The sequence below is a fragment of the Neodiprion virginianus genome, chromosome 6 (assembly GCF_021901495.1).
Source record: "Neodiprion virginianus isolate iyNeoVirg1 chromosome 6, iyNeoVirg1.1, whole genome shotgun sequence".
Classification (NCBI taxonomy): domain Eukaryota; kingdom Metazoa; phylum Arthropoda; class Insecta; order Hymenoptera; family Diprionidae; genus Neodiprion; species Neodiprion virginianus.
In genome coordinates, this window is record NC_060882.1 from 10143068 (window position 1) to 10156635 (window position 13568).

Sequence of the window (13568 nt, forward strand, 5' to 3'; positions counted from 1 at the left end):
AAGGAAACGGAGAAATAAAAAAATTTAGAAATGAAAACGATCCGAACAGAAAAAATATGGCAAAAAAAAAAAAGAGAATCAAAGACGAAAAAAATGAAGTAAAATTCAAGCCGACTCGTTACAGACCGTAGAAACGGATCGAAGGTAAAAGGATCGAGGAGTGACAAAAGAAAAATTTGAAATTTCAATATCACCCGGGTCACAGAGGAATCGACCTAACGAGAGAAAAGTGAAAGAACAATCGAAAGGAAATGTCGATTGTTCAACGCTGCGAACATCCCTGTATAAAGAGCGGTTTTGCGCGAAGGTATAAACGCATACATAATTGTACGTGACATGTGTATAAGCGTATGATGCGAACGATAGTCCGACGATGCAACAAGCATATAAGTATATAACGGGGCGCCCATTACCGATCTATTCAAATGAGCAGCAGCGACGCTGCAACGGGTCTTTTTTGCTGCTCGACATTTTTTTCCCTCGTCCGAATGTTTTTTGCCCGGGATCTTTTTCTTTTTTTTGTTCACCTCATAGTTTCCGGAAATTTTTTCCGGCAGATGCGTATACCGGTTGTGCCCGCACGGTGTGTAAGTATAATATGCAAAACAACGCTTCACGCAACCCTTTTTTGGCCGGTGGAGCGCTGACTATCTCCCTTTACTTCTTCTATTTTTTTACCTACAAACGCGACTAATCTGTTCCGTATACACTTCGCTGGAGCATCTAATCCCATAAGTTATGCAGGAAGGAAAAACCGGCGCACCCTGAGCGACGTACGGTTAACCATAGCGCGAGATTCTTTACTTCTTTGCACTCTCAACTGACGACGCCTTTAGTCTGAGGCTTGCTTTTCTTTTTTGTCATTACTTTTTTTTTATACAAAAATTTTTTGCCGCGAATCATAGTCTTCGGAATAATTTTACCCACACCTCTCTCTGTCACGGAACATCCTTAAGGGTGAAAACGTTAGTGAAACTTGAAGTTTCTTTTTCCGTTGACATGCGAAACTTCAACCGCGTTCGGTAAAGTTTCGTGAAACAAGGACTTTTCCGCCTGTTTGGATTTATTCTATTCAGTGTGTCTGCTGTGAATTAGAGCTTCTTGCGTTGTAATTATTCTAATCAAAATATGAAATAATCTTACACCAGCTGTCCAATCGGTAGCACGAATATCAAAAGTTATTAATCCGACTGCTAAACAACAAACTGTGCCACTTTAATTCGAAACGAGAACAAAAAAAAGGAAAAATCTAGTGACAAAATTAATTCCAAGTTCAATCTTTTTTACGAAATCGACATCGTCGACTCACTCGAATTGAATATTCATGGGAATATTTTCGTTAGAACTAATATTTCGGATCACGCTGAATACAATCAATCTGGCAAAATAACGTGTTTCAACTAGTTAAGAGAATATTTTATGATTTTTGTCAACTTACGTCCGCTGGAATCCCGTTGTTCCAGGGATACGGCGGTTGGGGTGGCGATTGCTGCTGATGATGAACACCTCCGACGCCGGTCGTGCCATGAGGGTTGTGGATGTGCTCCGCCATGACACTGACCCAATGGGCCAGACCCCCGCCACCAGTGCCGGCCCCAGCTCCTGGACCCCCGGTGGTTCCGGTTCCGCCGCCACCCCCGCCACCCCCTCCACCCTCCTCACCCCCTTCCGACCATGCGAAGGAAGCTTTCTGCAATAGGATGTAAAGAAAAATAATAATACGGTGAATATCGCATGATTCTTGTTACAACTGTGTTGTATATTCACGTGTATAATGTTGTATTTTAATTATGATAAATGAATTTCTTTTATAGGGTAAATGACGTTTGTGCAATATCATTCTTTTTGGCCGTCGCGTGTGTAACGCGAATTCAACGCTGCAAGTATAATAGCATATATATGCCTATGTGTGTGCGTGTGCACAGTCGAGAGAAAGATATACGGAAATGAGACGAACCCGAGCCGTAAACTCGTCGGTACCTATTTATAGTAATTAGGGAATTGAGTCCGTCGAGCCATTAGCTGCGTGTGTAATTAAATGGATTTTGATTTCACGGAAGATTAAGAGATGACGGCTGAATGTATTCGGTCCTCTCGCGTCACGGGTGACGGGATCATGCGAGATATCTTCGCTCCCTGTATGATGCATTATTAATTGCATCAATAAAGAACGAGGTTTCGTATGATATGTGGCACACGAAACGAGGGGATGAACTTGGAGACGACGAGATGAGTAATAATGTCACCTGCGATTTCTGGGTTATTCAACTTGTGTGCGCGGTCGTCCGTTCAGGGAGGATAAAAGGAACCAAATTGAATGAGATTCAAAACCAACTTTCGAACATACAACGAAGTTTACTTAAACTAGAATACATACGACCGCGTTTCATACACCCGGACAGAATACAAGTCGGTCTCGCTTTTCGGCTACTTTATGTTTGTTTTTTTTTTATTTTTTCTACCTAGTCCCGTTTTTATTTATTCCTCTCGTCTCTCGTGCAATTTTTCCTGCAGAATCGGTTCCGCCATTAAAAAATCACACCATCTTTTTCTTTCGTTCTATATCTATCATTTTTTCTCCACTGCTCGTGTCTTTAACCATACGAATCATTGAAATTTTTTCTACACTGAGACGGGGTCGCTCTCCTACGTTGGAATGTTTTTTTTCTTTCGTACGAGTTAAATTTAATTTAATTAAATGGGCCCTGTGTTTGGAAATAGCCAAGTTAACGAATGATCGATCTCTCGCGATCTTGGGATGATGTGCAAAGAATTGATTTTCAATATCGTGAAAAAATTAAAAAGTGATGTTTTTTTTTTTTTTTTTTCTTTTTGCGAATAAGGAGTATATTAAGGAACCGCTGCCACGGTCTTAACCTCGTCATGATCTTCTCTGTGCAGCGCCAAGTTTCTCGGAAATGCCGGAACACTGCTGACCGTTAATCCTTTCAAATCTTTCAACTCCTTGAGAGCACCGAGAGCGTTTAGATTGTCCTTCAGATTGGCCAGGTTATCTTTAAGATTGAGATTTCTGTTGAGAACCGTTTTTCCCAGCACCGCACTGGCGAGCAGGCTCTTGTACAGTTCGTTCGGTAGTATAAATTTCTGATCTCTGTCACCGCTGTCCGTCATCACCGGCATCATTTCGCTCGACGAATCGGAATCAACGTCCACCGACGAATTTGATACAACACTGACCGTAGACATGATGAATTTGTCGTGCGAACGAAGGAAGGGAACCTCGGACAGGCCGGGTTGCGTTGATTATCGAAATTGTTTATCTTACTTTTACTCTTTTCGTTTTATTATACTTGTTTGAAGTATTCGGATTGCTTCGCAGTTAATGTTACACGTTTTACGTAGAAAGCTCGTTTTGCACTCAAACTCTCTTTACCTTTGGCAAACTCTTTCTCTCTCTCCTTTTCGCTTATTATTATTATTATTATTATTACACATACGTTTGTATTTCATACCGTGACGTGTACATGCGTAGGTTTATAAATATTATTTATACATATGTACGTGTATTTAATAGGCCTATGCTTTATAATTTAAGTTTTACAACAAACGAATAGCGTTGGTTAAATATGAGTCTCTACTAAGTAGATTTATTTTATATAATAATATATATATATTTATATTATATTATTATCCCGTCCTCCAATCACGCATTGGATGTTAGATTATGCTAATCAATTCATTGATTGTAACATTATATTTAAAATAACGAACTCTCTCGTGTATTATATACATATTCCATATTTTATTATATTATTGCCGTAAGACACAGTACGTTTTATTTTTCTTCCTCTTTTCGCTTTTAAATTTCTTAAGAAAGAAAACGGTTATTATTAAAACTTTTAATTTCGTTTAAATTGCTTCGAGTTGTTTCATTACTGTTAATACTTGTTTTTTACACACAGCATATATATATATGTATAGAAATAAAAAAAAAACGTATTGTGTCGTGACGCGAAAAGGATGAGCGGCGTTCCGAGTGTGTGCATCGTTTAAAGCTCAAAGTGTGCGTTAGGAACTTTGCGCGCGCAGCTCATTACGCAGGGTGGTTTCTAATTGGCTGACTAATTAAAGCGGGAAACGTTCCCGCCACGAGGTTACAACGTGCGACTATTTTCTAATGTATACGTGTATACCTTATAACAAGAAAGACGCGACAGAATTCCCGTATATTTTCCCCGTTTACGATATATAATTTCTCTTCGACTTTTCTACATTAAAAAATAGGAACTTTGGTTCGATTATTACATTTATTATACAGGCTTTAAGTTTCAACTGTTGAAACAGGCGAAAATTAAAACAAAATGGAAAACAAAAACGTCAGCGACCGTTGATTAACCCGGCTCTACGAAGATTTTCCGTTTCTCTCGTCAGATCTCCCCCGACGCCTCGCACCCTTTCCCAACCTCGAAACTCCCCCCTTCCCCTATTCAAAATATACTTTCAACCCTCGAACGAGACGGTACGCGAATGCATCCGTATATGCTACGGCCGATTGATTTTACGAATTCCGACGGAATTTATCGAGTCTGCGAATGAAAACTGAATATTAGGGCTTGGCCTTTCATGTTCGGCGGAAGATTTTTCATTCCAATCCGGTTTTCGGATCTCTTCGTCATTGTACATACAATATATATATGTATATATATATATACGTGTATAACGTATGCGTATGTATATATTTATACGATGCACAATTCTGCTTGGTATGTAATATTTTATTTTATCTCCCCAGAAACAACTGATCCGAAACGTTGATCTCCGTTAAACGGAGCTTTTCAATTTCCTATCCATATTTTCCATGCCCGGACAAAACAGTAATCTCCGCAAGGGGTTCCTCCACTGTTTCAAAAGCCTTCCTCACGCACGGTCTTATATTTTTCCTTCCCAACCTTCGCCGCCTCCTCGTTCTTCCTTTTCCCGATGTAGCGTAACTTTTTCCTTCGTGTATTCCTTCCGTTTCCGTTTCTCAGCTCTCTCTCTCTTTCTTTATTTCCATATAATTTAATTCTCTATTTGCCGTCTGGTGGCGGTGGTGATGGTTGTTGTTGTTGTTGTTGTTGTTGTTGTTGTTGTGACGATTGTCTCGACCGACGATGAGTATATATACATATATGTGTATATATGTATATATCTACGTATCTCGTCGACGATGCGTTTTCGAAGAAAGGTTCCGGCCGCGAGTTATCCGTCACTCGTCCGTCTTCGTCTCGGCCTCCGTGTCTCGGGCGATCGAAAACCTGCGTTCACTTGTTTTCGGGGGGTCAGTTTCTTGTACATGAGCGCGACCGGGGTGAACCGCGCGACTGATGGTGCACTCGGCGCCGGGGCCGGGAGGTATAAGGAAGCGGAAAGACGGTTCGCCTGGAAGGCGCACGCTTCGTCCATCTTTTCCTTCCTTTTTCGTCGGAGCTCCCGAGTAAAAAACGAGGAAAAAGACCGGCAAAGAAACAGATAAATATAGATATTTTCCTTGGCGCGCGAGCGAATTGGAAAAATGGAAATAATAAGACGGGGGCGGTTGAGAGGGAGGCAAAAGAGAAGGTAGGAAGGGGGTGAAACAGCGGGGGTGGGGCTCTACCGGGGGTTACGCGAGGAGAGATGCAACGGTTCGGGCGAAGCATGGAGCAGAGAGAGAGAGAGAGAGAGAGAGAGAGAGAGAGAGAGAGAGAGAGAGAGAGAGAGAGAGAGAGAGAGAGAGAGAGAGAGAGAGAGAGAGAGAGAGAGAGAGAGAGAGAGAGAGAGAAAGAGGGAGGAAGAAGGTTCGAAGTGCAGAGCGAAATGGGGGTAGAGCACGGCGGGGCGGAGGGAGGGGGTTGCATTGCGCGGTGCAGTCTGCGCGAGGGGGTGGTAACACTGGTAAAGGAAGAAGAGGAGAGGAGGAGGAGGAGGAGGATGAGGAGGGCGGGGGGGGGGGGGGCGGTGAGGATTGAAGGGGGTACACATCGATTGCACGTGTGTGCAACCGCCTTCTTTTTGCCGGCGGGGGAGGTGAGGGGTTGGTAAGGTGGAGGCAGCGGGGTGGAGAGAACCGAGGGTGGATGATTCCCTCTTTTCTCTTCGCCGCTGCATCGCCGCCATCCCCCTCGCCCAGCCCCCCGCGCAACCCCGCGAAAATTCCGCGGAGAGAATCGTTGTTCGCGCGCGGTGACCAACTTATAACTTTCCTGCATAACGCGTGTGTATAAATACACGGAGACGCGCACGCGTGCGTAGGTATCGTATAAGTGTAGAAAGGCGTGTACGAGTGTGTGCGAAATTACTCGGCGCGGACTGGCGAGATTTTTTTTTTTTTTTTTTTTCTCTCTTCTTGTTCTCTTTTCATCCTTTCTACGTTCGTTTCATTAATTTTTATTAATTTTTGTTCCTCTCTTTACTTCTATTTTATCACGTCGCTTTTTTAGATCTTTATTTTTCTTCTGCCTATGACACGACAACGTCGACGACGACGACGCAGGGTGGACAACGTGTAACCTGGCACTAACCTCGGTCAATGTATATAGTAGAACTGGGCAGAACTGCTATATCGGAGCGAAACGCGATGTGTGGACTGTATTGTAAGAGATGGGTTGTACGGAGCTTTTGAAAAATAAGAATATTATACGAAACTGGTATTTTTCGATCGATACGATGTACTGTATGTATACCTATACACACGTAGGCACGTATAGACACGTCCGCCTGTGCACATCGATTATACATATAGTTCCATACCACTTCCCACTTCTCTCAGATACATACGTACAGCAGTAACTCAACTTACGTCCTATATATGTGTTACCCGGCACACGCGAAGATATTGAATCGCGTAGATGACTTTTTTCAGGTACATCTACACTTATAACAGATGTGGACAAGGTAAGTGCGAACCGTTGTGAAAAAGTTGAACCCTCCTTTATCGGCAACGTGTACAGAATATTGAAGAACAAACTAGAAAAATAAAAAATTAAAAAAATAAAAAAATCATTACATTTCCAAAATAATGAATGTAATTGGTGTTCGTAGATGTTTTTGCAGAAAATGTTTTTATTTTTTTATTATTACTTTTATTTTTTATTTTTTTTTGCGTTGCCGTATAGTCGCAACGCTTCGGAGAGAAAAATCCCGGTAACGAGGCGGAGTAATTTGATCATTGCTCGAGTGCACCGCGCGTGTGATTCTTTCTGTGTAACGGTGGATGTTGCGGTGGTTCTGTTTGTTTTTTTTTTTTTTTTTTTTTCTCTCTTCTATACACATTTCCGTTTACTTCGTATTATATGATAATTTTTTGTTACCGAAACGGCATTATTCCATCGGCATGCAGATGGGTTCACACTCTCTCGACACCGCAGGGTCTTGGGACGGGGTGCCGAGGCCCTACTAAATAGCCCTACAAATGGGTTTCCTTTACTGCACGGTACACATGATATTATTTGTGTTTTGGTTTTTCGGGGCGGCGCCCGGAAGCGCCCGGAAGAAACGCACCGTCTTACGACAATTGCCCGTATTTCGAGATCTCAAGGGCGTCGTTCGGTTTCTCTATTTCCACTTCTTTCTTTCTTTCATTCTCTCATTCTATTTTTTTTTCTCTCACCAAGGCCTATATCTAATACGGCATACACTTGATCGTTTATTCTTAAATGTCTTGAAAGACGAAGCCGACAGGACAGAACCAAACCGCTCTCATGTCGTGAGAAATAATTTCCACCGTCACACGCGTTTCTCCCCTTCCGTCCAAGATATTGTTCCCAACATTGCGGGTGAGAAAAAAAAAAAATTTCACAAATTACAAAATTTAGAAAAGGTCGAAAAGAAGTAAGTCCACTATTTATCATTCCCGGTTTAAGCCCAGCAAAAGCCAACCAGTGATAAAGAACAGTACCTACGTACAGCTGGATTCGCGTATCCACGCGTATCGGTAGTAAAAAGGCTTCGGTAAAACTTGGCGGGAAAATTAAGCGTCGGGCGTTAAGCCGAGCGTGAAAGGGAAGTGAGGAACCACTTGTTGAACGTTTAGCGCGGGTGCAACGAGAGGGTTGTCGGGGGCTTTTACGGGGGTGTAGATATGCAGATGAGGGGACACCGAGTAACTAACTTTAACTTAAACTTCTGGATTCCCCCGCTACCTCGCCACCCCCTTTCAGTTGGGCGTCGTGAGGCCAGCCGCTTTTCTCTCACCTTGACTCGAATACCTCGATGGTGTTGCCGGCATAGCGCCTTCGCGTTGTTACATATATCTGCAACCCTGAACCGGTGTCGCCGCTAGAGGGATGAAGGGCCGGGCAGGGTCGAGGGGGGGGGGGGGGCACGAAGAGGCAATTAAACGGCGAGTAGAAACCTGGTGCGTTGAAGAGAGGGGGAGGGGGAGGGGGGGATTTAATATTTAATTTCTTAATTTTTCTCACAATCATTAGCTCGTATTTTTTCAACGTTCGTACGTGCGTTTTTATTGATAAGCGCGTATAATTTTCGTTTCTTCAGTTTCGGCGGTGTTGTTTTTCGTGCATACATCTCAAACTTTCTTTTCGTGATACGGGAACGAGGGTAGGGGGCACCGAAGAAGAGACGACCGGCGCCTCCGCGACGCGGCGGCGACGCCGAGTCTCGTCGACCCAGATATCTCGTCTCTTGTACGCGAGTATTTGAAGCGTTTTTCATTTTTATTTTCGTTTTGCAACTCGGCTTGGGGTAGGTTTTTCCGCAAACTCCAACTTCCCAGCACCGCCGCCGCCGCCGCCGCCGCCGCCTTCGTTGCGCTGCACACAACTGAGAGAAACACACCCGATTGCACGGAACCCTTTCCGTGCACCTACCCTTATCCTCCCCCCCCCCCCCCACCCCCCTTGCCCACCTTTTTGCCGTTCATCCCCGCGTGCATTTTTCTTGGGTGGCCCACTTCGCCCCTATTGGTTATTGCCCGGGAGCGGGGACTTCCCCCCCTCCCCCGTTCAACCCTTCAAACGTAATATTGCATTTTTCACTACCGACGTTGTACGTCACGGGCACAGCTAGATCATGCATGTACATTCCAATCTCCGTTGAGATATTATCCTCGATAAATTCTATAAGGGCTCGTGTGATGGACGGAAAATCTGCAGTCCGTAACGATAAGGTGTTAATTTTCAGATCGAGAGAGTCTATACTTATGTAAGGCGACACGGGGTACGTTGATATGATTTGGAAAAATTGATATTACAGATTTGTTAGAAAATGTGGAAAACGCCTTTGTTGAGGAATATTATTTCTGTTGTACGTACTGATTTGCGTGAGAATATGCGAGATTTTATAAAGTTACAAAACGGGAAAAATAGCTAAATACCTTCGTTATGTAAAACTGACTTCTGATCACGGCACGCCGGAAGTGCGAGACGAAATAATGAGACAAAACAGACCGAAACGTTGAAAAGAGGCACCGGAACTGGATTAAATTCGTGCGATCGATGCGACGAGAAAACTGACAACGAGCCATATACGACATGACGAATTTTCATCTTCATCTTTCCCACGAGTTGCGATTCCAATGGAATTAGCAGATTGGAAGTTACGACAAACATGCGGTCGTTGCTACTGCCGTGAAAATTAATAAAATACCCGATGCGGCCGAATCGTGACGGTGTAACAACGCGGAGGGCGGCCATTGAAAGGTGGACGAACACGCACGTATGCCCAGCCCTGTGTCTGTATTAAATATATAACGAAGACCCGGCGTATAATGTTATACATATCGCTATTATACGCTGCGGTATGATGTATAATAAATTAAGTGAAGGAAGATAATATCTCGTTAGAGGAGTGAAGTGACTTCATTGGCCGGTCCCGCAACGTCAGAGAACCCCCTTTGCAAGTTTATCGCATAATGAGAATCTCACCGCTTTACCCGAAGACAGCCATGTTGAATAATACGCTCTCCATAGCGTCGTTTTCATCCGCCCATTTCTTCATCGTCTAATTCGTTGCGTTTCTCTCGCACTATTGAGCGTGTGCACACGCTTGTATCTTTCTTCGAATGTGAAAAAAAGTTTTTTTGTTTAGAAAAGGAAATGAAAGAAGAATAGTGCAGAAAAGAATAAATCGTATTTTCTTTCACCGTCTAAATACCATATCCGCATCGACGGGTGAAGACTCGATCATTATTTTTTGGGTTTGAAATTTTTTGAAACGCGACAAGTCGACGAAAAATGAATATGTATATTACGTAAAATGAAACGATCAATTATTGAATAATAATTGAAAAATCTCAAAATCGTGCTATTCGATGATTTTTAAACAACACTGACAAATGAAAAAGTTCTAATAATTAATTATAAAAAGAAAATATTGTCACATGTACGTCGTTATACAGTATAATATGCAAACGGTATAAGCCAACAGCGTAGTACCAATGATAAGAGCGGAAAATGAATGAAAAAACCACTTCAACATATTGTATAAAAATATGGGTATAAAATTCCGTTACGCAGGATCACCGACACATACAAGAGTAACAAAAATTGAATCAATAACCATTACTGTGTGCATAAGTTTTTCATTCGTTATCATAAGGTATCTCCTTGATTCTTTACTTTTCATTTTTCATTGTCACATTTTTTCCTAACAATCATCGTCTCAGCGAAGATCTACGCGTGGGACGACGTTATAATGAATAATACAGACGGATACTTCAAACGAAGTGGTGGTCCCACTCTTTCCATCGCGCATCGTTATATGTCAAAACATTACAGGCATTAGGTACATTACGGTCCGTATCAATACGCGAAGTGGAACAAAAAGATGAGAGAATTATTCAGATCTTTGTTTCGAAACATTCTTCATCTACGTACTAAAAAGATCCGGATTCACCTCATCCGCGATTCTATTCGCAAGTTAGGTATCTACTTTTTCGTCGACACCTAGGTATCTGCATTCCGTTCATAAACCAAGCTAGGTAAGGTTTCTCCTAAGCATCCAAAATTTTCCACTCTTTTCCCTATCGTGTCTAAATTCGATTCTGCGTAAAGTCTAGATTTATTTCACAGATCTGTAAAGAGACGTCGAAACAAACAAACAAAACAAATGACATCGATTCCATCGAACAACGAATACGACTACCCCGTAAAGTGGTAAAATTCTTCACGCCAACAGGCAAATTTTCACGCGTGTACGCGTACACGTACATCACGGCGTCAGATTGTTCACGCAGGTCAAGTGCGTGCACCATATCGTATGTTGACACGGCGCGGCGCGGCGAAAAGCTCGCCTACGCACATAGAGTGGGTGGCGTCGCGACGCGGAGGTGTCGAGGTCGGGGGTGCCTTAAGGTAAGGCAAAAGGTTGTCTGGGGCGGCGTCTAGCCATGTCTATCGATTATATTCTCCCTCTCTCTCCCGCCCATCCCCGGCGTCTCTCTCTTTGTCTCTATCCCGGGGTTCTCGCGCACTCGCTTCCCCTCCACCTCCCACCCCCCTCTCTCTCTCTCTCCTCTCTCGTTCACCCACCCCGTCGGCACGCAATCTCCGTCCTTCTCCCTCCCTTTATCGTCCTCCTCTCCTCTCCTCTCCACCCCTCGACGTCCCCTTTGCTTTGTCCGTCGCAACGGCGCTCCTGACCTGTCGCAACTCACCCGTTCACGCACTCGCACGCATTTTCCCCCGCATACATACAGGATCGTATAACCGTGGTACGAAGTGTAATGTACAGCACAGCTCCATCGCGAATACCCGTCGAGCCTCTCTCGCGCGTCGCAGCATCTCTCCTCTCCTCGTTGGACCTCTGGAAACTTCCAAGGTCATAACGTTTCTGACGCGCTTCATATACCGCAGGTATATATATACCTACGAGTGTCCGGCTCAATTCGTCACTGGTACTATAAAATTCAAGGTGATCAAATGAGCTTCTTTCATCTCGAATCTGCATGACGTTATGGCGTAAGGATCGCAATGACGCGGTATATACGTTGCTTGCGGTGGATAGCTTGGTACCAGCCATCTTCGCTGTAGCAATCGTTACCAAAATCATCGTGTCTAACTTTCATCGTCGACTCAAAGTACGCACGAAAGAGCATAGGCATACGTATCCGCTGTACCGCTTTACCTCTCGAGTACATCGGTGGACGACCCGGCGTCCCGATGAAATCCGATCAGAGGTCGTCACAGTTCTCAAATACTTTCCGAATCGCTCAGCGGTCAGAGATCGGTAGTTACCATTCAACGGACTATCCTTGGTACCGGTACACGGAATTTGAATTATACTTGTTTCGATGGAGCAGCAGACGCTTGAACTTTTATCATGACGTGAAAATCCATTCGCGCATGGGTATGGTTAATCATGTTAGTATTGAAAAATTTCTGTCAACATTTGTACTGGATATTTGAAAATTGGATCTCCAGCGTCCTTATTTTTGTACAAAAAATTGAATATCACGTAAACCGTATACATGGCAGCGTTAAAACAACCCCGTCAGGATCAGCTGTTGCCAGCTGGGTTGGTTAATTCAACCTTCGGATACCGGAGCGTTCAGAGCGTGTCGTCTCCAAGGGCTGGCGAATTTCAAGGTTACCAGCCAGGCAACCCCGTCCCACGCGAATCGGGGTCCCGTCCCTTCTCCTCGCTCTTTCCCTCTCTCTCTCTCTCTCTCTTTCTCTGCCTCCTCCGCCCTTCACGCGGATCAAGTTGCGCGAAGCGAACCCGGGGTTCTTGGCTGGTAAAAATCGTCCGCCAAATCTGACCCTGTTTCGATGCGAACAAGCGTACAATGTCCGTTCACCCAATTTCTATACGACACCTAGCCACGCTGCTATTCCGAGTCTAATACACTTGAAAGGCCGTTATTTTCTGTTTCTGAAAAACTAACGCGAAGCCGATACTGTCTTAAACTCGATATCATTGTCGGTTTTTGCTTACACCACGACGAAGAAGTGGCATCCTGCGCCTGTTCGCCGAATACGTTTATGCCGAATTGATTGACCGGACTGCCGCTTAGTGCTTGGAATGAATATTTATAGCGGTACGATAACAAGCATCCAGGCGCAGGACAGACAGCACATCATTTCTACGTGGCAGATCGCTGCAGTGAGAATTTTGTTGCAAAGAAGTTGTTCGGAAGATAGCAGATCCTATCATTTTGCCTTGTCAGGTGTTTAGGTAGAGAGTACGATAGGAATCTCTTACAATCACTGGACCTCGTAACGAACAGTGGTCTTTTGCGTCCTAAAATATGGTTTGCTTGTATAGCCATCGCAGTATGTCAACTCCCACGAATGCCGTCGTTACAATAATTCGTCGCTGCTTCGATTTTTTATCGTCGTTTCATTTCTTGTAGGTAGTATGTAAGTAGAAATCATGTTGCGTCGCGCGTACTGTGCAACGAATCGGAGCATAAAATTTGGCCTAGGCGCCGTAGTTGGCCAGAGGAACGAGTAACTTCGCAAAAATCAATTTATCAATGTTTTTCAACATGATCTCTTGGCGGTGTGTATCTAACCCGAATTTTATCCGGATAGTGGAAATGGTTAATTAGAAAATTCAAATATATCGATTTGAATTCTCGCAAAAAGCCGTTGTTGTGTTGAATTTGTAGAGAAGTTTTTGTGAAA

General features: G+C 43.7%; 1 protein-coding gene across 1 annotated transcript in view; it reads right to left on the minus strand.

The window, feature by feature from the left end:
- LOC124307662 (zinc finger protein rotund-like) overlaps positions 1-3222 on the minus strand; it is a 68459-nt gene extending 65237 nt beyond the window's left edge. Inside the window, exons 1-2 of the mRNA XM_046769596.1 lie at positions 2878-3222; positions 1439-1690 (exon numbers count right to left, since the gene is read on the minus strand). Coding sequence (XP_046625552.1) covers positions 1439-1690; positions 2878-3207 — 582 coding nt within the window. The 5' untranslated portion in view covers positions 3208-3222. The remainder of the gene's footprint in view (positions 1-1438; positions 1691-2877) is intronic.
- Between the last annotated feature and the right edge of the window lie 10346 nt (positions 3223-13568).